Source organism: Ranitomeya imitator, chromosome 1 (assembly GCF_032444005.1).
Source record: "Ranitomeya imitator isolate aRanImi1 chromosome 1, aRanImi1.pri, whole genome shotgun sequence".
In the NCBI taxonomy this organism is placed as follows: domain Eukaryota; kingdom Metazoa; phylum Chordata; class Amphibia; order Anura; family Dendrobatidae; genus Ranitomeya; species Ranitomeya imitator.
In genome coordinates, this window is record NC_091282.1 from 487,386,115 (window position 1) to 487,409,814 (window position 23,700).

The following is a 23,700-nucleotide window of genomic DNA, read 5'->3' on the forward strand; positions in this document are numbered from 1 at the left end:
ACGAGGAATTGTGAGTGTGAAGGAGAGAATGTTGTGGTCCGAGAGGGGAAGCGGTGAGTTATCTAGGTAGGAGATTGAACAGAGCCGGACTAACACCAGGTCAAGGGTGTTACCATCTTTGTGTGTCTCAGAGGTTGAGAGCTGTGAGAGGCCTAGACAAGTGGTTAGTGAAAGAAGCTGGGATGCAGATGTGGAAGTGAGGCTGTTAATGGGGATGTTGAAGTCTTCCAGGATAAGGGTTGGGAGTTCTGAGGACATGAAGTGCGGCAGCCAGGCAGAGAAATGGTCCAGGAAGTGGGTGGGTGAGCATGGGGGCCGGTATATGACCGTTACTCTGAGGGAGAGGGGACGAAAGAGCATGATGGTGTTGACCTCAAAAGAAGGTAATGAGAGTGATGGAGCTGGGGGGATGACCTGGAAAGTGCATATAAAACACATAACTACAGTGGCATGTAAAAGTTTGGACACCTCTGGTAAAAATTACTGTTATTGTGAAAGGATAAGCAAGTTAAAGATTAAATAATCTCTAAAAGGCCTAAAGTTAAAGATGACACATTTCCTTTGTGTTTTAGTAAAAATAAAAAACATTTTTACATGTTAAAAATAACAAAAAGGAAAATGCGCCAATGCAAAAGTCACCCTTGGAGATTTATGTGCTCAGATAAATTTGACCAAGGTTTCAGATCTTAATTAGCTGGTTCGAGTTATGGCTTGTTTACGATCTTGGTTAGGAAAGGTCAGGTTATGCAAATTTCCCAGCTTTATAAAAACCCAGCCTCCTCTAACCTTAAGCCAAAAAAACAGCAGCTGCCTAGTACCCTGAAAATGAAAATGATGGAGGCTCACAGAGCAGGAGAAGACTATAAGAAGATAGAAAAGCATTTTCAAGTTGCCCTTTCCTTAGTTCGAAATTTAATTAAGAAATGTCAGCAGGAACAGAGGAGGTCAAGAAAAGGTCTGGAAGACCAAGCAAAATTTCAGTAAGAGCTGTTCGTAGGATTGCTAGTGAGGCAAATCAGAACCTCTGAGTGACTAAAAAATACCTTCAAAAAGATTTAGCGGCCTCTGGAGTTGTGAAACGTGGTTCTACTGTTCAGGCTTTCATACAAGCATCATCAGAAGAAAACCTCTCCTGAATCCTCACTATATAATTCAGCATCAGAACTATGCAAAAGAATATCTAAACAAGCATGATGCATTTTGGAAACAAGTCCTGTATACCGATGAGGTTAAAATAGAACTCTTTGGCCACAATGATCAAAGGAGGCTAATTTGCATATTCCAGGTGCCTTCTGGGAGAAGCGAAGTCTCCCTAAGCTAGAAGATCGTTGGGTACAGCCGGGACCAGCTGCTTCGAAAGCATCACCAAACCAGGGATTCAAGCTTCAGGAGGCTAATTTGCATATTCCAGGTGCCTTCTGGGAGAAGCGAAGTCTCCCTAAGCTAGAAGATCGTTGGGTACAGCCGGGACCAGCTGCTTCGAAAGCATCACCAAACCAGGGATTCAAGCTTCAGGAGGCTAATTTGCATATTCCAGGTGCCTTCTGGGAGAAGCGAAGTCTCCCTAAGCTAGAAGATCGTTGGGTACAGCCGGGACCAGCTGCTTCGAAAGCATCACCAAACCAGGGATTCAAGCTTCAGGAGGCTAATTTACATATTCCAGGTGCCTTCTGGGAGAAGCGAAGTCTCCCTAAGCTAGAAGATCGTTGGGTACAGCCGGGACCAGCTGCTTCGAAAGCATCACCAAACCAGGGATTCAAGCTTCAGGAGGCTAATTTGCATATTCCAGGTGCCTTCTGGGAGAAGCGAAGTCTCCCTAAGCTAGAAGATCGTTGGGTACAGCCGGGACCAGCTGCTTCGAAAGCATCACCAAACCAGGGATTCAAGCTTCAGGAGGCTAATTTTTGCCTGTAGGACATTATTGCAAGAGAGCTTGGCTGAGTAGATTACACAAGAAGGAAAACACACAGCAAGTCAGCAGGATCTAGGAGCAACATGGCAGATGTGACAACCTACATGGTGAGCTGCAGCATGTGCTACATGTTCACAGATCGACCAGAAGAAGAATCAAATTTCACCTGTCAGAAGTGTAGACTAGTGGCCCTTTTAGAAGAAAAGGTGCGGGGTCTGGAAGAAAGAATAGCAACTTTGAAACTCATCAAAGAGAATGAAGACTTTCTAGACAGAACAGAAGCATCTCTACTGGTCACAGAAGGTGTAAAAAGTGTCAGAGAACCTCCAAAAGCAGATGAGTGGAAGCATGTGACCAAAAGAAGCAAGAAGACCATGGAGAAATCACCAACCACACAACTGAAGAACCGATATCAAATCTTTGTAGAGGATGAAGATGGCACACCTAAGAATGAAGCAATACCAGCAAGCAAAAAAGAAAAGGGCACACAGCAACAAGTGACAGCAAAAAGTACAGCCAAGAAGCAACGAAGAGTGGTGGTGGTGGGAGACTCACTACTGAGAGGCACCGAAGCAGCCATCTTCAGACCGGACATAACTGCAAGAGAAGTATGCTGCCTTCCAGGTGCGATGATCAAGGATGTGACCGATAGGATACCAAAGCTCTTCAGCTCCAAGGACGTCCACCCATTTCTTCTGATACATGTTGGCACCAATGACACGGCAAGGAAGGACCTACCGACAATCTGCAAGGACTTTGAAGAGTTGGGGAAGAAAGTAAAGGAACTGGATGCACAGGTAGTTTTTTCTTCTATCCTTCCAGTAGACGGGCATGGCACCAGGAGATGGAACAGGATCCTTGATGCAAACAACTGGCTAAGACGATGGTGCAGACAACAAGGATTTGGATTCCTGGACCACGGTGTGAATTACTGGTATGATGGACTCCTCGCCAGAGACGGACTACACCTCAACAAACCTGGGAAACACACATTCGCCAGAAGACTCGCTACACTCATCAGGAGGGCGTTAAACTAGAAGAAGAGGGGACGGGAAGAAAAACATTAGACTCGAACAAAGACGACCCAGGAAAACATACTCAGAAGGGAGGTAAGAACATTTCTAAAACAATCCACAGTGAGGAGATTGGAACAAAACAAAATCCTCTAAACTGCATGCTCGCAAACGCCAGAAGCCTGACAAACAAGATGGAAGAACTAGAAGCAGAAATATCTACAGGTAACTTTGACATAGTGGGAATAACCGAGACATGGTTAGATGAAAGCTATGACTGGGCAGTTAACTTACAGGGTTACAGTCTGTTTAGAAAGGATCGTAAAAATCGGAGAGGAGGAGGGGTTTGTCTCTATGTAAAGTCTTGTCTAAAGTCCACTTTAAGGGAGGATATTAGCGAAGGGAATGAGGATGTCGAGTCCATATGGGTTGAAATTCATGGAGGGAAAAATGGTAACAAAATTCTCATTGGGGTCTGTTACAAACCCCCAAATATAACAGAAAGCATGGAAAGTCTACTTCTAAAGCAGATAGATGAAGCTGCAACCCATAATGAGGTCCTGGTTATGGGGGACTTTAACTACCCGGATATTAACTGGGAAACAGAAACCTGTGAAACCCATAAAGGCAACAGGTTTCTGCTAATAACCAAGAAAAATTATCTTTCACAATTGGTGCAGAATCCAACCAGAGGAGCAGCACTTTTAGACCTAATACTATCTAATAGACCTGACAGAATAACAAATCTGCAGGTGGTTGGGCATTTAGGAAATAGCGACCACAATATTGTGCAGTTTCACCTGTCTTTCACTAGGGGGACTTGTCAGGGAGTCACAAAAACATTGAACTTTAGGAAGGCAAAGTTTGAACAGCTTAGAGATGCCCTTAATCTGGTAGACTGGGACAATATCCTCAGAAATGAGAATACAGATAATAAATGGGAAATGTTTAAGAACATCCTAAATAGGCAGTGTAAGCGGTTTATACCTTGTGGGAATAAAAGGACTAGAAATAGGAAAAACCCAATGTGGCTAAACAAAGAAGTAAGACAGGCAATTAACAGTAAAAAGAAAGCATTTGCACTATTAAAGCAGGATGGCACCATTGAAGCTCTAAAAAACTATAGGGAGAAAAATACTTTATCTAAAAAGCTAATTAAAGCTGCCAAAAAGGAAACAGAGAAGCACATTGCTAAGGAGAGTAAAACTAATCCCAAACTGTTCTTCAACTATATCAATAGTAAAAGAATAAAAACTGAAAATGTAGGCCCCTTAAAAAATAGTGAGGAAAGAATGGTTGTAGATGACGAGGAAAAAGCTAACATATTAAACACCTTCTTCTCCACGGTATTCACGGTGGAAAATGAAATGCTAGGTGAAATCCCAAGAAACAATGAAAACCCTATATTAAGGGTCACCAATCTAACCCAAGAAGAGGTGCGAAACCGGCTAAATAAGATTAAAATAGATAAATCTCCGGGTCCGGATGGCATACACCCACGAGTACTAAGAGAACTAAGTAATGTAATAGATAAACCATTATTTCTTATTTTTAGTGACTCTATAGCGACAGGGTCTGTTCCGCAGGACTGGCGCATAGCAAATGTGGTGTCAATATTCAAAAAGGGCTCTAAAAGTGAACCTGGAAATTATAGGCCAGTAAGTCTAACCTCTATTGTTGGTAAAATATTTGAAGGGTTTCTGAGGGATGTTATTCTGGATTATCTCAATGAGAATAACTGTTTAACTCCATATCAGCATGGGTTTATGAGAAATCGCTCCTGTCAAACCAATCTAATCAGTTTTTATGAAGAGGTAAGCTATAGACTGGACCACGGTGAGTCATTGGACGTGGTATATCTCGATTTTTCCAAAGCGTTTGATACCGTGCCGCACAAGAGGTTGGTACACAAAATGAGAATGCTTGGTCTGGGGGAAAATGTGTGTAAATGGGTTAGTAACTGGCTTAGTGATAGAAAGCAGAGGGTGGTTATAAATGGTATAGTCTCTAACTGGGTCGCTGTGACCAGTGGGGTACCGCAGGGGTCAGTATTGGGACCTGTTCTCTTCAACATATTCATTAATGATCTGGTAGAAGGTTTACACAGTAAAATATCGATATTTGCAGATGATACAAAACTATGTAAAGCAGTTAATACAAGAGAAGATAGTATTCTGCTACAGATGGATCTGGATAAGTTGGAAACTTGGGCTGAAAGGTGGCAGATGAGGTTTAACAATGATAAATGTAAGGTTATACACATGGGAAGAGGGAATCAATATCACCATTACACACTGAACGGGAAACCACTGGGTAAATCTGACAGGGAGAAGGACTTGGGGATCCTAGTTAATGATAAACTTACCTGGAGCAGCCAGTGCCAGGCAGCAGCTGCCAAGGCAAACAGGATCATGGGGTGCATTAAAAGAGGTCTGGATACACATGATGAGAGCATTATACTGCCTCTGTACAAATCCCTAGTTAGACCGCACATGGAGTACTGTGTCCAGTTTTGGGCACCGGTGCTCAGGAAGGATACAATGGAACTAGAGAGAGTACAAAGGAGGGCAACAAAATTAATAAAGGGGATGGGAGAACTACAATACCCAGATAGATTAGCGAAATTAGGATTATTTAGTCTAGAAAAAAGACGACTGAGGGGCGATCTAATAACCATGTATAAGTATATAAAGGGACAATACAAATATCTCGCTGAGGATCTGTTTATACCAAGGAAGGTGACGGGCACAAGGGGGCATTCTTTGCGTCTGGAGGAGAGAAGGTTTTTCCACCAACATAGAAGAGGATTCTTTACTGTTAGGGCAGTGAGAATCTGGAATTGCTTGCCTGAGGAGGTGGTGATGGCGAACTCAGTCGAGGGGTTCAAGAGAGGCCTGGATGTCTTCCTGGAGCAGAACAATATTGTATCATACAATTATTAGGTTCTGTAGAAGGACGCAGATCTGGGTATTTATTATGATGGAATATAGGCTGAACTGGATGGACAAATGTCTTTTTTCGGCCTTACTAACTATGTTACTATGTTACTATGTTACTATGTATGTGTGGAGAAAAAATGGCACAGAGTTTCAGGAAAAAAACATCTTGCAAACCATTAACCCCTTTCTGACATCGGACGTACTATCCCGTCGAGGTGGGGTGGGCCCCCATGACCACGGACGGGATAGTACGTCCAGCGCGATCGGCGGCGCTCACGGGGGGAGCGCGGCCGATCGCGGCCGGGTGTCAGCTGCCTATCGCAGCTGACATCCGGCAATATGTGCCAGGAGCGGTCACGGACCGCCCCCGGCACATTAACACCTGGCACACCGCGATCAAAGATGATCGCGATGTGCCGGCGGTGCAGGGAAGCATCGCGCAGGGAAGGGGCTCACTGCGGGCTACCCTGAGCCCCCCACAGCAACGCGATGTGATCGCGTTGCTGCGAGGGTCTTACCTCCCTCCCTGCCTGCTCCAGACCCGGATCCAAGATGGCCGCGGATCCGGGTCCTGCAGGGAGGGAGGTGGCTTCACAGAGCCTGCTCAGAGCAGGCACTGTGAAGCAGCCTGCACTGCTATCAGATCGGTGATCTGACAGAGTGCTGTGCAAACTGTCAGATCATCGATCTGTGATGTCCCGACCTGGGACAAAATAAAAAAGTAAAAAAATTTTTTTCCAAATGTATAAAAAAAATATAAAAAAAAATATTCCTAAATAATGAAAAAAAAAAAAATATTATTCCCATAAATACATTTCTTTATCTAAATAAATAAACAAAACAATAAAAGTACATATATTTAGTATCGCCGCGTCCGTAACGGCCCGACCTATAAAACTGGCCCACTAGTTAACCCCTTCAGTAAACACCGTAAGAAAAAAAACGAGGCAAAAAATGACGCTTTATTATCATACCGCCGAACAAAAAGTGGAATAACACGCGATCAAAAGGACAGATATAAATAACCATGGTACTGCTGAAAGCGTCATCTTGTCCCGCAAAAAACGAGCCGCCAAACAGCATCATCAGCAAAAAAATAAAAAAGTTATAGTCCTGAGAATAAAGCGATGCCAAAATCATTATTTTTTCTATAAAATAGTTTTTATCGTATAAAAGCGCCAAAACATAAAAAAATGATATAAATGAGGTGTCGCTGTAATCGTACTGACCCGAAGAATAAAACTGCTTTATCAATTTTACCAAACGCGGAACGGTATAAATGCCTCCCCCAAAAGAAATTCATGAATAGCTGGTTTTTGGTCATTCTGTCTCACAAAAATCGGAATAAAAAGCGATCAAAAAATGTCACGTGCCCGAAAATGTTACCAATAAAAACGTCAACTCGTCCCGCAAAAAACAAGACCTCACATGACTCTGTGGACCAAAATATGAAAAAATTATAGCTCTCAAAATGTGGTAACGCAAAAAATATTTTTTGCAATAAAAAGCGTCTTTCAGTGTGTGACGGCTGCCAATCATAAAAATCCGCTAAAAAACCCACTATAAAAGTAAATCAAACCCCCCTTCATCACCCCCTTAGTTAGGGAAAAATTAAAAAAATGTATTTATTTCCATTTTCCCATTAGGGCTAGGGCTAGGGTTAGGGCTAGGGTTAGGGCTAGGGTTAGGGTTAGGGCTAGGGTTAGGGCTAGGGTTAGGGTTAGGGCTAGGGTTAGGGCTAGGGTTAGGGCTAGGGTTAGGGCTAGGGTTAGGGCTACAGTTTGGGTTGGGGCTAAAGTTCCAGTTAGGGTTTAGATTACATTTACAGTTGGGGACAGGGTTTGGATTAGGGTTAGGGGTGTGTCAGGGTTAGAGGTGTGGTTAGGGTTACTGTTGGAATTAGGGTTAGGGGAGTGTTTGGATTAGGGTTTCAGATATAATTGGGGGGTTTCCACTGTTTAGGCACATCAGGGGCTCTCCAAAAGCGACATGGCGTCCGATCTTAATTCCAGCCAATTTTGCGTTGAAAAAGTAAAACAGTGCTTCTTCCCTTCCGAGCTCGCCCGTGTGCCCAAACAGGGGTTTACCCCAACATATGGGGTATCAGCGTACTCAGGACAAATAGGACAACAACTGTTGGGGTCCAATTTCTCCTGTTACCCTTGGGAAAATACAAAACTGGGGGCTAAAAAATAATTTTTGTGGGAAAAAAAGATTTTTTATTTTTATGGCTCTGCGTTATAAACTGTAGTGAAACACTTGGGGGTTCAAAGTTCTCACAACACATCTAGATAAGTTCCCTGGGGGGTCTAGTTTCCAATATGGGGTCACTTGTGGGGGAATTCTACTGTTTAGGTACATTAGGGGTTCTGCAAACGCAATGTGACGCCTGCAGACCATTCCATCTAAGTCTGCATTCCAAACGGCACTCCTTCCCTTCCGAGCCCTCCCATGCGCCCAAACGGTGGTACCCCCAACATATGGGGTATCAGCGTACTCAGGACAAATTGGACAACAACTTTTGGGGTCGAATTTCTCCTCTTACCCTCGGGAAAATACAAAACTGGGGGCTAAAAAATAATTTTGGGGGGAAAGATTTTTTTTTAATTTTCACGGCTCTGCGTTACAAACTGTAGTGAAACACTTGGGGGATCAAAGCTCTCAACACATCTAGATAAGTTCCTTAGGGGGTCTACTTTCCAAAATGGTGTCACTTGTGAGGGGTTTCTACTGTTTAGGTACATTAGGGGCTCTACAAACGCAATGTGACACCTGCAGACCATTCCATCTAAGTCTGCATTCAAATAGCACTCCTTCCCTTCTGAGCCCTCCCATGCGCCCAAACAGTGGTTTCCCCCCACATATGGGGTATCAGCGCACTCAGGACAAATTGGACAACAAGTTTTGGGCTCCAATTTCTCCTGTTACCCTCGGGAAAATACAAAACTGGGGGCTAAAAAATAATTTTTGTGGGAAAAAATTTTTGTTTTATTTTTACGGCTCTCCATTATAAACTTCTGTGAAGCCCTTGGTGGGTCAAAGCGCTCACCACACATCTAGATAAGTTCCTTAGGGGGTCTACTTTCCAAAATGGTGTCACTTGTGAGGGGTTTCTACTATTTAGGTACATTAGGGGCTTTGCAAACGCAACATGGCGTCTCATCTCAATTCCTGTCAATTTTGCATTGAAAAGTCAAACGGCGCTCCTTCCTTTCCGAGCTCTCCCATCCGCCCAAACAGTGGTTCACCCCCACATATGGGGTATCAGCGTACTCAGGACAAATTGTACAACAACTTTTGGGGTCCAATTTCTTCTCTTACCCTTGGAAAAATAAAAAATTGGGGGCGAAAATATAATTTTTGTGAAAAAATATGATTTTTTATTTTTACGGTTCTACATTATAAACTTCTGTGAAGCACTTGGTGGGTCAAAGAGCTCACCACACCTCTAGATAAGTTCCTTAGGGGGTCTACTTTCCAAAATGGTGTCACTTGTGGGGGGTTTCAATGTTTAGGCACATCAGGGGCTCTCCAAACGAAACATGGCGTCCCATCTCAATTCCAGTCAATTTTGCATTGAAAAGTCAAATTGCGCTCCTTCGCTTCCGAGCTGTGCCATGCGCCCAAACAGTGGTTTACCCCCACATGTGGGGTATTGGCGTACTCAGGACAAATTGTACAACAATGTTTGGGGTCCATTTTCTCCTGTTACCCTTGGTAAAATAAAACAAATTGGAGCTGAATTAAATTTTTTGTGAAAAAAAGTTAAATGTTCATTTTTATTTAAACATTCAAAAAAATCCTGTGAAGCACCAGAAGGGTTAATAAACTTCTTGAATGTGGTTTTGAGCACCTTGAGGGGTGTAGTTTTTAGAATGGTGTCACACTTGGGTATTTTCTATCATATAGACCCCTCAAAATGATTTCAAATGAGATGTGGTCCCTAAAAAAAAATGGTGTTGTAGAAATGAGAAATTGCTGGTCAACTTTTCACCCTTATAACTCCCTAACAAAAAAATTTTGGTTCCAAAATTGTGCTGATGTAAAGTAGACATGTGGGAAATATTACTTATTAAGTATTTTGCGTGACATATCTCTGTGATTTAATTGCATAAAAATTCAAAGTTGGAAAATTGCGAAATTTTCATAATTTTCGCCAAATTTCCGTTTTTTTCACAAATAAACGCAGGTACTATCAAAGAATTTTTACCATTGTCATGAAGTACAATATGTCACGAGAAAACAATGTCAGATTCACTGGGATCCGTTGAAGCATTCCAGAGTTATAACCTCATAAAGGGACAGTGGTCAGAATTGTAAAAATTGGCCCGGTCATTAACGTGCAAACCACCCTTGGGGGTAAAGGGGTTAAGCATGGGGGTGGATCAATCATTCCTTAGGGTTATGTTGCAACCAATGGCACGGGGAACATTTCACAGATAGAAAGAATAATGGATTCAATTAAATTTCAACAAATTATTGAAACATAACACCATCTATAAAAAGCTGAAGTTAAAAAGATGATAGCCCTACAAATGGATAATGATCCTAAGGACAGAACAAAATCCACAATAGACTACCTCGAAAGGCGCAAGTTAAAAGTTTTACAATGGCCACTGCAGTCACATGATCTGAACATCATTGAAAATCTGTGACTAGACTTTAAAATAGCAGTGCATGCAGGACGACCCAGGAATCTCACAGAACTGGAAGAATTCTCCAAGAAGATTGAATAACAATCCCTCAAACAAGAACTGAAAGACTTTTAGCTGGCTACAAGTTTTTACAAGCTGTGATACTTTCAAAAAGTGGGTGCTAGTAGGTACTAACCATGTAGGGTGTTCAACCTTTTGCATTAGCCCATTTTCTTTTTTGTAATTTTTAAAATGTAAAAGATGAAACTTTTTTTTTTTTGCCTAAAATACAAAGGAAATGTGTCATCTTTAACTTCAGGCCCTTTGAAGATAATTTCATCTTCAACTTGCTTAACTGTTCACAATAACAGTAATTTTACATGGCTTTATTAGTCATCATGCCTCCTAGTGCCAATTTTTGGCCTAGGAAACATGTTCTGGCATAATATGTGCATTTTTAAATGTTTTTATTTGTCTTGTCTAGGATTTTGTGTTAGTGATATATAATTTATATTGTTTAAATTTAGGAAGTGCAACCAATCTTTTATAGGTCTTTCCTCTTTTTTTTACTGCATGCTTCGCATGTATTTTGGTTAGAACTCTATTAATATACAAGCAACTGCTATATTGTTACTTTTTAGTATTTAATTCTGATAACTTTTTTTCTGCTTATTTTTGGCCATCCTGTCACGCTTTATTAGAGTGCTTTTTCTCACCAATAATAATCTTTCAGTTAATGTTTTTTTTTTATCCAAGTTTGGATCCTAGACGGTAAAATAGTGCACACAATCTAAAGGAGAAACATTAAACTAAAAGCTCACACATTTTCTTATATTTTGTGATCAAATCCAACCAACCCTTGATTAAAAAAATGTTTATTAATTCCCAAAATACATTTCTCCTGAAAAAAAAGCCTTTTCCCACCTTTGAAATGTTTTTTTATTTTCAGGTAACTTAAGCATAAAATCAATGAATAATAAAAAGGTACATTTTTAGAAACTGAGATCTTTACCTAGATTGTATACATTCACATAATCTATCTGTACGACTGAATTCACAAGTATTGAATTACTGTATACGCTAGTAAATTCTCTTAATCTAAACACTGTCATGCCATAGGCTTTAGAGTGCAAAAGTATGTGAAAAGTGTGTCAATTTAGCATATGTGTCAGGAATTAATTAGGATATGCCATCTCTAATTTTTAATAAGCATAGTCATCTGCACTTAATATGTGAGGAATTTTAAACAAAATAGAAAAGGAAAGTGGTTAATAAGATTTTTTTTATTATAACTTGATAACAAGCCGAATTTAAACAAAACCATGAATCTCCTTTAAGATTTTGGACACATATAGACATAATGATAAAATATACCATGTACAAATAAGGGCCTGTTCACACAGCGTTTTATAGTGCCTCCATTTTGGACTTCCATTTGAACTCCTAAATGGATGTGCCCCTGATGAAGCTTTTTAAGTATTGAATGAGTCCAAAGTATGAAACTTGTGATCTGTTTGTGCTCCTTTCTGGCGATGTCCGTCTTGTAAAACGAAAAGGCCCAAGGTCATAGTAGCCTATATTCTTACATGACTTTCCACATTTAAACAAACATGAATATCCAGCCCATAGTACTTGTTTTCTGGTGGTATCTGGAGAAAGCGGGCAACACTTCATGCTCATTAAAGGGACCACTGTCCAGTTGTATCTATTGTAGAAGTGACATTAGCACTGAAGAAGATAAAGGCAACTTCCAGCGAAAAGGACAAACAGATCACATCAAACGTTGCGACCCACGCAAAGGTATTTTTTCAAGGACATCTGTAGCAATTTTCAGCTAGACTTGAAAGTATATGTGCGTGGCGCCGCTCCTAGCACCGCCACTCACATGTACCTACAAGTCTGTTTCTCTCACATTAAAGATGTCCTTGAAAAAGACCTTTGCCTCAGTCAAATCTACTGCATTCATCTTCTTCAGTGCTAAGGCCACTTTAGTAATATACAGTGGGGCAAAAAAGTATTTAGTCAGTCAGCAATAGTGCAAGTTCCACCACTTAAAAAGATGAGAGGCGTCTGTAATTTACATCATAGGTAGACCTCAACTATGGGAGACAAACTGAGAAAAAAAAATCCAGAAAATCACATTGTCTGTTTTTTTAACATTTTATTTGCATATTATGGTGGAAAATAAGTATTTGGTCAGAAACAAAATTTCATCTCAATACTTTGTAATATATCCTTTGTTGGCAATGACAGATGTCAAACGTTTTCTGTAAGTCTTCACAAGGTTGCCACACACTGTTGTTGGTATGTTGGCCCATTCCTCCATGCAGATCTCCTCTAGAGCAGTGATGTTTTTGGCTTTTCGCTTGGCAACACGGACTTTCAACTCCCTCCAAAGGTTTTCTATAGGGTTGAGATCTGGAGACTGGCTAGGCCACTCCAGGACCTTGAAATGCTTCTTACGAAGCCACTCCTTCATTGCCCTGGCGGTGTGCTTTGGATCATTGTCATGTTGAAAGACCCAGCCACGTTTCATCTTCAATGCCCTTGCTGATGGAAGGAGGTTTGCACTCAAAATCTCACGATACATGGCCCCATTCATTCTTTCATGTACCCGGATCAGTCGTCCTGGCCCCTTTGCAGAGAAACAGCCCCAAAGCATGATGTTTCCACCACCATGCTTTACAATAGGTATGGTATTTGATGGATGCAACTCAGTATTCTTTTTCCTCCAAACACGACAAGTTGTGTTTCTACCAAACAGTTGCAGTTTGGTTTCATCAGACCATAGGACATTCTCCCAAAACTCCTCTGGATCATCCAAATGCTCTCTAGCAAACTTCAGACGGGCCCGGACATGTACTGGCTTAAGCAGTGGGACACGTCTGGCACTGCAGGATCTGAGTCCATGATGGCGTAGTGTGTTACTTATGGTAGGCCTTGTTACATTGGTCCCAGCTCTCTGCAGTTCATTCACTAGGTCCCCCGCGTGGTTCTGGGATTTTTGCTCACCGTTCTTGTGATCATTCTGACCCCACGGGGTGGGATTTTGCGTGGAGCCCCAGATCGAAGGAGATTATCAGTGGTCTTGTATGTCTTCCATTTTCTAATTATTGCTCCCACTGTTGATTTCTTCGCTCTAAGCTGGTTGGCTATTGCAGATTCAGTCTTCCCAGCCTGGTGCAGGGCTACAATTTTGTTTCTGGTGTCCTTTGACAGCTCTTTGGTCTTCACCATAGTGGAGTTTGGAGTCAGACTGTTTGAGGGTGTGCACAGGTGTCTTTTTATACTGATAACAAGTTTAAACAGGTGCCATTACTACAGGTAATGAGTGGAGGAAAGAGGAGACTCTTAAAGAAGAAGTTACAGGTCTGTGAGAGCCAGAAATCTTGATTGTTTGTTTCTGACCAAATACTTATTTTCCACCATAATATGCAAAAAAAATGATAAAAAAACAGACAATGTGATTTTCTGGATTTTTTTTCCTCAGTTTGTCTCCCATAGTTGAGGTCTACCTATGATGTAAATTACAGACGCCTCTCATCTTTTTAAGTGGTGGAACTTGCACTATTGCTGACTGACTAAATACTTTTTTGCCCCACTGTATCTCATGTGTAAGGTAGGCTAAGGATGTGTCTTATAACACACGTTCTCATACATGTTCACAGCCATCTTATCTCTTATTAGTCAAGAAATTAAGCAAATACAAAAACAGGGCAGTGCAATTACTCACCACCATGTGCTTTCAAAATGTGCGTTTTCAATCGGCCTTTGTAGGAAGATTTAAAAGGACAATGTTTGCATCTGAATGGTTTGTTATGTCCATGGTGATCTTGGATATGACGATCAAGACTAAATGAAAAAAAAAAAGCGACATTGATATCAAAAGATGAGGCCAATTAACACCATTTCAAATGCACAGTTTTACATGGTGACAATTTCGAATGCAACTTTGGTCGCAAATGCAATAGAACTAACAAATGAAAAGTTTCGAAATGACATTACAAAAAGTCTGAAATAATAATTATGCTATTTACGTTTAACTGGTTAATTTTAATCAACATTAAACTATAAATTCGTTTTGTTCTTTACACTGGAAAAATATGAGTATCACAAAAAACAATAGCGATATTTGAGGAGTGTCAATACCCACCAAGTGCTCTAAGTGGTGTAAACGTGTGTGGGACGACATGTAATAGCAACACCACTATTATCATAACACGTTTCTGGGAAAACATCCTGGTAGATTTTACAGGGAACTGAAACCTTGTTACATGGCAAAGTTGTAGGCGTTAGGTAGTGTTAAACGAACACTGTCTAGTCCCAATAATGTGTGCATGGCAAAAACACAGCAGCCAGCAGATCTAAAGATCAGAATTCTAATGCATTTTGGACCATATGGCCCAAGCAATTTACTTTTCATTTTTCATTAACTACGGTAATTTCAAGAGCCACAAATTTATTTTTCTTCTGATACGGCTGTATGAGCCTTTTTTTTATTACTGGATGAGTTATATTTTGTTGTACATATAACTTACATTTATATTTTATTAACTAGACGGTATACCGTTTCGCTGTGAGTTCTTCTTGCTGTTCACAGTGCGGTAAACATAATAAATTAATCTAATTTGAAGAATAAAGATCAACATAGCCATGAGCTTGATTTTTTATATCTTTTATTGACCTTTTTGAGGGATTTTCATATTCTACTATTTTTTTCACTCACAATAAAAAAGTTTTTCTTGGAGGACTCAATTTTTTTACATTTTGTGATAAAAAATAAGTTATGTTTTTGGTGGGTGGGGCTATTTTACATTTTACAAATGCAATAATAGTCATCCAACACACTTTTCTGCTAAAACGTATAATGTATGTTTCTGGGTAACCTCTATACATATCATGTATACATATACTGTATGTCTCTGAGTAACTGACATAACTGCATATATGTAGACTTACAATATGAAGAAAGTTATGGCATTCGGTGCACACAAAGACTTCTTATTGCCCTCACTTGAATATAAGAGATGGAGTTGGGAAATTGCCATATTAATTATATACCCGATGACCCGCTGCTGGACTGGTCAACCTGGACAGCTATGTTAGCCAGCTGGTCCTCTGTAATATATTGTGGCAGCTAAGGGGTTAAGCAACTGTAGACTGACATTACTGTTCTCTCATCAGTGACTGATGCCATTGTAGGCATTGTGACTTTGTAGCACATAACCCTGCAATCTTGCTAAGTCTGGCTATATAAAAACGAATCAAAGGAAGTTCCCTCTACAGCCGTCATAAAAACACTATATGGTGGTCATAGAGTCTCGGCATGTTATCAGACCTGAAAATTTAAAGTGAATCCTTCGCACTAAAATCTGCATACATTATATATTAAATCTCTCAGACCCTAAGATACTGACACTTTGAATTTGAAAATCCATGTCAGAATGGTTGTGTAATCCTGATATGAGTCCAGTTGCATTCAATGTCCATCCATGCAGCTTGTACTAAGCTAAGCAGACCGGTCTTCTCAGCAGAATGGAGGGACACTGTGGAGTTGTCCATTAGGCTAGGAGGGTGGAGAGTAGTTAAACCTTCATAAAGGATTATACACCATGCTGACATGAACCAAAGTAAATGCAGCATACTTATCAGATTTATGTGATATATATATATATATATATATATATATATATATATATATATATATATATAAAACAAAATTTTTCTCACCATCTCTCCAACCAAATCCCCTGCATAGACGCTTGGCCAAGGGACGCCAGGAGACGACCCCGGGACTAATTTTGTAATGCAATTTCTCAGTGTTAATTTTGCGATTGGCCACTGTTGGGTCACATTCCTTGACCTGGTTATGTTGTGTTATGATAAAACTTTTTCTTAAATAAAGAGTTTAAAAAAAAAAAAAAAAAAACTTTCTTCTCATCCCCCAATGGGGGTGGTCTTTTTTGTCCTTTCTCATTCTCGGGTTGTCTACCAGAGGCCTGTAAGTTTGAGGGTTTTGCGCAGGATCTTAGTTATTCCCAGCATTGCACTTTTCTGGACAGAGAGCTCAGATGTTGCTCCTGGGATCTATTGTAGCCCTTTTCCCAACTTAGGGGTCACTGCTCCGAGTGCTTTTATCACCACTGGAATCACTGTTGCCTTCACCTTCCACATATTCTCCAGTTCTCCTTTGAGGCCCTGGTATTTCTCCAGCTTCTCATATTCCTTCTTTCTGATGTTGCTGTCACTTGGTACTGCCACATCTATTATCATTGCTGTCTTCTGGTCCTTGTTTATTTTTACAATGTCTGGTTGGTTAACCAGCACTTGCTTATCTGTCTGGATCTTCAAGTCCCACAGGATTTTTGCCCTTTCATTCACCACTTTTTCTGGGGTCTCCCACCTGGACTTAGGGGGACTTAGCCCATATGCTGTACAGATGTTCCTGTGTACAATTCCCACTACTTGGTTGTGGCGTTCGGTATACACTTTTCCTGCTTGCATCTTGCCACTATCTGTTTCTGTTTTTTTTTTTCATAGTCTGCACCTTGGGTCATCTGTTTAATCTGCGATGGTGAATTAGATGCTTATCAAGCCTCGAACACCCTCCTTTCTGTTGGTATACAATCTTTGGGTGTTAGACTTAGGGTGGAGACCTCCATGCATTGTGAGGAGCTTTCGTGTCTTCACATCTGCAGCTTCCATCTTTTCCTTTTGCCAGGACACTATGCCACAGGGTATCTGATAACTGGAAGGGAATATGCATTGATGGCACAGATAGCCATAGCCCCATTGAGTTTCTGAGGAAGGTTCTTAATTTCCAGTTGATATTATAGAAAGCCAAGCATTCACAGATCCATGTGTGTAGCACTGAGTCATAGGCTTTCCTGTAGTCAATCCAGGCTGTGCTGAGATTGGTCTGTCTGAATCTTGAGTCTTCAGCAACTGCTCTATCTACTATGAGATGGTGCTTAGAGCCTCTGGAGTCGGTCCCAATGCCTTTCTGAGCTGATTTATATACTGGTTCATATAGTTCCATAGCTTGGTAGGTTATCGGGCGGTAGTTGGATGGAACTGTTCCTTTGTGAGGATCCTTCATGAGCAGCACTGTTCTTCCTTGTGTTAGCCAAGCTGGGTGGTGGCCTGCTTCTAGTAGGTAGTTCATCTGCTTTGCCAAATGTTCATGTAAGGCTGGGTTCACATTGCGTTAGTGAGTGTCCGCTAACGGAAACCGTTACATGGCGCAATTAACGCTATGTAACGGATCCGTTAGCGCACCCATTGACCCAATGTAACTAACGCATCGCTAACATATGCCATTTTTGGCATGCGTTAGTGATGTCCCGTTATTTTCTGATGGACCTCGAACGCTGCTTGCAGCGTTTCAGGTCCGTTTCTCGATAGTGCAGATCGGGCATCTGCGCTAGCGGGATCGATAACGCGATCCCTTTTAAGACATTGCGTTAGCGCATTCCGTTAGCGTATGCGCTAAACAGATTGCACTAACACAATGTGAACCTAGCCTTACGCTGTTAATTTATTTAGCCAGTAGGTGTGGATCATGTCTGGGCCAGATGCAGAACCTGGATCTGATGAAATGCTACTATATATATATATATATATATATATATATATATATATATATATATATATACAGTACAGACCAAAAGTTTGGACGCACCTTCTCACTTAAAAATTTTTCTGTATTTTCATGACTATGAAAATTGTAAATTCACACTGAAGGCATCAAAACTATGAATTAACACATGTGGAATTATAAATTATATACTTCACAAAAAAGTGTGAAACAACTGAAAATATGTCTTATATTCTAGGTTCTTTAAAGTAGCCACCTTTTTCTTTGATGACTGCTTTGCACACTCTTGACATTTTCTTGATGAGTTTCAAGAGGTAGTCAATGGAAATGGTCTTCCAACAATCTTGAAGGAGTTCCCAGAGATGCTTAGCACTTGTTGGCCCTTTTGGTTGCACTCTGCGGTCCAGCTCACCCCAAACCATCTCGATTGGGTTCAGGTCTGGTGACTGTGGAGGCCAGGTCATCTGGTGTAGCACCCCATCACTCTTCTTCTTGGTCAAATAGCCCTTACACAGCCTGGAGGTGTGTTTGGGGTCATTAGTTAAGTAAATAAGGCAGCACACTGCAGCGCTAAAACATGCAAACTTGAAAACACGAAATTTGAACTGCATTACTGCACTAGAAATATGAAAAATGAGAGCTTTTAGCGCATAAAAATGGCCAATTTTATGTGTACCTGGTAGTCTCTTTACGGCATCTCTCTTATACCAGGTCCTACGCTTGCCTTCCTCGCTGAGAATAAACGTCTCCATCTGAATGGGTGCATGTGAAACCTCTTCTTAGACTAAAATTCTCTCTCTCTGTGGAGGGGTATTGGACCTGCTGTAATTAAAACACCTGAAAGCTAGGAGGCGGAGTGCACGATCAGAAGGCTAGAGAATACATTTCAAAAACCTGACCTGCACATCCAAACATAGACACAGTGTGAACAGGTGCTGAACCTAGAGTCGCCAACTCGCATATAGTTAAGTAAATAAGGCAGCACACTGCAGCGCTAAAACATGCAAACTTGAAAACACGAAATTTGAACTGCATTACTGCACTAGAAATATGAAAAATGAGAGCTTTTAGCGCATAAAAATGGCCAATTTTATGTGTACCTGGTAGCCTCTTTACGGCATCTCTCTTATACCAGGTCCTACGCTTGCCTTCCTCGCTGAGAATAAACGTCTCCATCTGAATGGGTGCATGTGAAACCTCTTCTTAGACTAAAATTCTCTCTCTCCGTGGAGGGGTATTGGACCTGCTGTAATTAAAACACCTGAAAGCTAGGAGGCGGAGTGCACGATCAGAAGGCTAGAGAATACATTTCAAAAACCTGACCTGCACATCCAAACATAGACACAGTGTGAACAGGTGCTGAACCTAGAGTCGCCAACTCGCATATAGTTAAGTAAATAAGGCAGCACACTGCAGCGCTAAAACATGCAAACTTGAAAACACGAAATTTGAACTGCATTACTGCACTAGAAATATGAAAAATGAGGGCTTTTAGCGCATAAAAATGGCCAATTTTATGTGTACCTGGTAGCCTCTTTACGGCATCTCCTGTCATTGTCCTGTTGAAAAATAAATGATGGTCCAACTAAACTCAAACCAGATGAAATAGCATGCCGCTGCAAGATACTGTGGTAGCCATGCTGGTTCTGAATGCCTTCAATTTTGAATAAATCCCCAACAGTGTCACCAGCAAAACACCCCCACACCATCACACCTCCTCCTCCATGAGTCACGTGGGGGAAACAGGCATGTAGAGTCCATCCGTTCACCTTTTCTGCGTCACACAAAGACACGGTGGTTGGAACCAAAAATCTCAAATTTGGACTCATCAGACTAAAGCACAGATTTCCACTGGTCTTATGTCCATTCCTTGTGTTCTTTAGCCCAAACAAGTCTCTTCTGCTTGTTGCCTGTCCTTAGCAGTGGTTTCCTAGCAGCTATTTTACCATGAAGACCTGCTGCACAAAGTCTCCTCTTAACAGATGTTGTAGAGATGTGTCTGCTGCAAGAACTGTGTGGCATTGACCTGGTCTCTAATCTGAGCTGCTGTTAACCTGCGATTTCTGAGGCTGGTGACTCGGATAAACTTATCCTCAGAAGCAGATGTGACTCTTGGTCTTCCTTTCCTGGAGCGGTCCTCATGTGAGCCAGTTTCTTTGTAGCGCTTGATGGTTTTTCCAACTGCACTTTGGGACACTTTCAAAGTTTTCCCAATTTTTCAGACTGACAGACCTTCATTTCTTAAAGTAATGATGGCCACTCGTTTTTCTTTACTTAGATGCTTTTTTCTTGCCATAATATAAATTCTAACAGTCTATTCAGTAGGACTATCAGCTGTGTACCCACCAGGCTTCTGCTCAACACAACTGATGGTCCCAACCCCATTTATAAGGCAAGAAATCCCACTTATTAAACCTGACAGGGCACATCTGTGAAGTGAAAACCATTCCCGGTGACTACCTCTTGAAGCTCATCAAGAGAATGCCAAGAGTGTGCAAAGTAGTCATCAATGCAAAATGTGGCTACTTTGAAGAACCTAGAATATAAGACATATTTTCAGTTGTTTCACACTTTTTTGTTAAGTATATAATTCCACATGTGTTAATTCATAGTTATGATGCCCTCAGTGTGAATGTACAATTTTCACAGTCATGAAAATACAGAAAAATCTTTAAATGAGGCGTGTCCAAACTTTTAGTCTGTACTGTATATATATATATATATGTATATATATATATATATATATATATATATATATATTATGAAGTAGGGCTTTGGAAGTCCCCAATTCTACATAGCCGTTAGTAGCTAATGACCAAGGAATGTTTAAAGGTATATAGAACATATTTATGAATGCTGATAGTCACATGTTAATACAAGTCAATCGGTATTTGTCTCTAGTCATGCGCTGAAAACCATTAATATTATTACATATTACGATAAAACAATTGAGATAGGCAACTGATGCCTGACTGTAAGCTTTCATGTTCCTGATGGGCAGCTCGGGACGGCATCTTCATACGTTGCAGCTCTCATCCCCAGAATAATGATTACGCTGTTGGACTCTGTGGCATCTTTCCCAACTCTAAAAGTTGCTATATCTTAGTTTTCTCCAAATGTATTTTGCCAAGTTCAAGGACAGTTCTGTTTTGCAACAATTTTGTTTCTCTTGCTATTTCTAAGCTCACTTTAGCTAAATAAAATATATGGAAAAAATGCTGACCAAAAATATGGTTGTGTAAGTGAGTCATGTACAGTATGTGTATGCATACCTCTTCTTCTGACCCTCTGCTGACTATAATGTGAATAATATTTTATTTTGCCTACCACAGGCTTAAAATAACAGAGAAGCTCTGTCAGATATACTATACAGTATAATTTAGAAGACCTTGATGGTTCTAAAGTATTTGAGTTGTACATCAAGTCTTCATATTGCTATTGTTAAAGAAAATCTGTCTGTAGGATCAACCCTCCTAAGCCGTCTACATGGACATGTGGGTCATAGAAATTAGAATAAAATAATACCTTGATATCTGTGATCTCTGTCTTACTCCAGAAAAAAAAATCATGTTTTTTTTAACCTGTAAATGAGTCATCAAGATCTATGGGCCAGACAATGATCTCCCTAAGGTTATTTTAAATGAAAGGGGAAGTTATCAGTATGAGACATGTAGATCAGGAGAGCAATGTGAGACATGCAGATCAGTAGAGCAGACTGTCAGTCATTACTTGTCTCAAACTGGTAATGCCCTTTTTCATTTATAATAAGTTCTGGAGGCAGATTCTCAGTGAGATCTATGTCTGGCCCAGAGATCTTAACAGCTCTTTTACATTTTAAGAAAAATGTAGATTTCTCTGAAATTATACATTGGACTGCAGGTTTCAATGTATAATTTCATTCGACTTTCTAAGACCTACATGCCCATGTAAACGGCTTATGAGAGTTGATCCTACGGATAGATTCCCTATAAGTAAAAACAAACAATGCTTAAATAAATATAATGGTTTAAAACTATGCATTTTGAATACCATACATAAAGAAATAATATAGGATCTTTACGAACAGTACACTGATATGTCTTAAGCAGTTAGAGAGAAATAAATATGCTAATAAAAATGTAGAGAAAGCATTATTTTACAGATCCTTACTTGGGCCTGAAGGCAGAGACAAAGGAGCAAAACTTGCAGTTGTATTTGCCTTCTCTAGCAAACAGGGCAAGTGCCAAGTGACTTCTCTCATGGGATCGCAGGCCTTGCATGGACATTAAGACTCGGTCACACTGTTTACATGGGTAGCCACCTGGCCTGCAGCGTTTTGGAAGGGAAGCAGGAATGGGGTTTGGTTCTACTTCGGTGCTACATTCTCCTGCCTGTGTACTGGAGTCAGCAGGCTGCCCTTGAAGATCTTTGCCATCATCCTGGGTTATATCCTCCTTATGAAAGAAAAGAGCGTAATTCGTACTTTGCACTATGTCAAACATTTAGTTATTTATCACAGAAAAGCTATTTCTACTTTTAGGTACCAAAAATAAACATATACTTTGAAATGTCAAGCTGTTTGCATGGTAATGAACAGTAGCATTTCATAGGTTTGGAAACACACAGGTCAAATGTTGGATTGGTAAGTATATACTACAGCGATACATTTACATAGTATACTATTAAAATGCATCAAAGAATCCCATATCCTGGAAGAATAATGGAACCACAATTCTGAAATACTTATGCTAACATTAACTAAAAGGGCAATGCTTTCAAGAAACACAGTAACATGTAGACATAACCTGACTTATGTGACAGTGAGTTATGTTTTTAGAAAATTTATACTTCTATACTTGAAGAGCTATAAGGTGTCTGGCAGTTCAGAATGTTAAATACCCAAGAAGCACCATTTAAAACAGTCTTTTATTCAATAAAACGTGTCAAGGCTACAAGAGAAGTAGCTTCAAAATGTTTGAGCCATTAAGATAGAATTTATTATTTGTACCTTTAGTTCAGGAGGAAGTGGGGGAGCATTTCCATATTGGACATGTTTGCGAAGGTGATTATAGATGGCTCGGAGTGTGGGATGGATTTCCACGCAGAACTTACATTTGTAGCCCACTACCTTTTCCTTTAATCTCTTATGCACTGCCTCTTGACCATTTCCTATCTGTAACCATATCCAGAAAAATACAAAATTATGACAGCTACATGGACACTAAAAGGGTCATTGTTCAGCAGGAGAAAACAATATCTCTCTACGCATCTATTTATTTACAGCCAACATGAAAGCTCTAAACTAATTACACATAGTGTAAAATCTTGATAAATTAGCATGAGACAGAGTATCTCTACTGCACAATGAGAAACAATCTAAACCATGAAAAATGTCAAACTGGCTTGTTAAGTGCTTTATCTACTCCCATAGTACTATGAATTAACACATGTGGAAATATAATGCCACATGTGTTAATTCATAGTTTTGATGCCTTCAGTGTGAATGTACAATTTTCATAGTCATGAAAATACAGAAAAATCTTTAAATGAGAAGGTGTGTCCAAACTTTTGGTCTGTACTGTACTTAATCACGGCAGTACTGTTTAAAGCAACCACTGAATGAAGA

General features: G+C 40.4%; 1 protein-coding gene across 3 annotated transcripts in view; it reads right to left on the reverse strand.

Moving 5' to 3' along the window:
* The window catches only part of ZNF462 (zinc finger protein 462), a 182,113-nt gene that overhangs the window by 50,237 nt on the left and 108,176 nt on the right, over nt 1-23,700 (reverse strand). For all 3 annotated transcript variants that reach the window (XM_069765764.1, XM_069765774.1, XM_069765781.1), the window contains exons 4-6: nt 23,083-23,247; nt 22,245-22,528; nt 14,232-14,350 (exon numbers count right to left, since the gene is read on the reverse strand). In XM_069765764.1, coding sequence (XP_069621865.1) covers nt 14,232-14,350; nt 22,245-22,528; nt 23,083-23,247 — 568 coding nt within the window. The remainder of the gene's footprint in view (nt 1-14,231; nt 14,351-22,244; nt 22,529-23,082; nt 23,248-23,700) is intronic.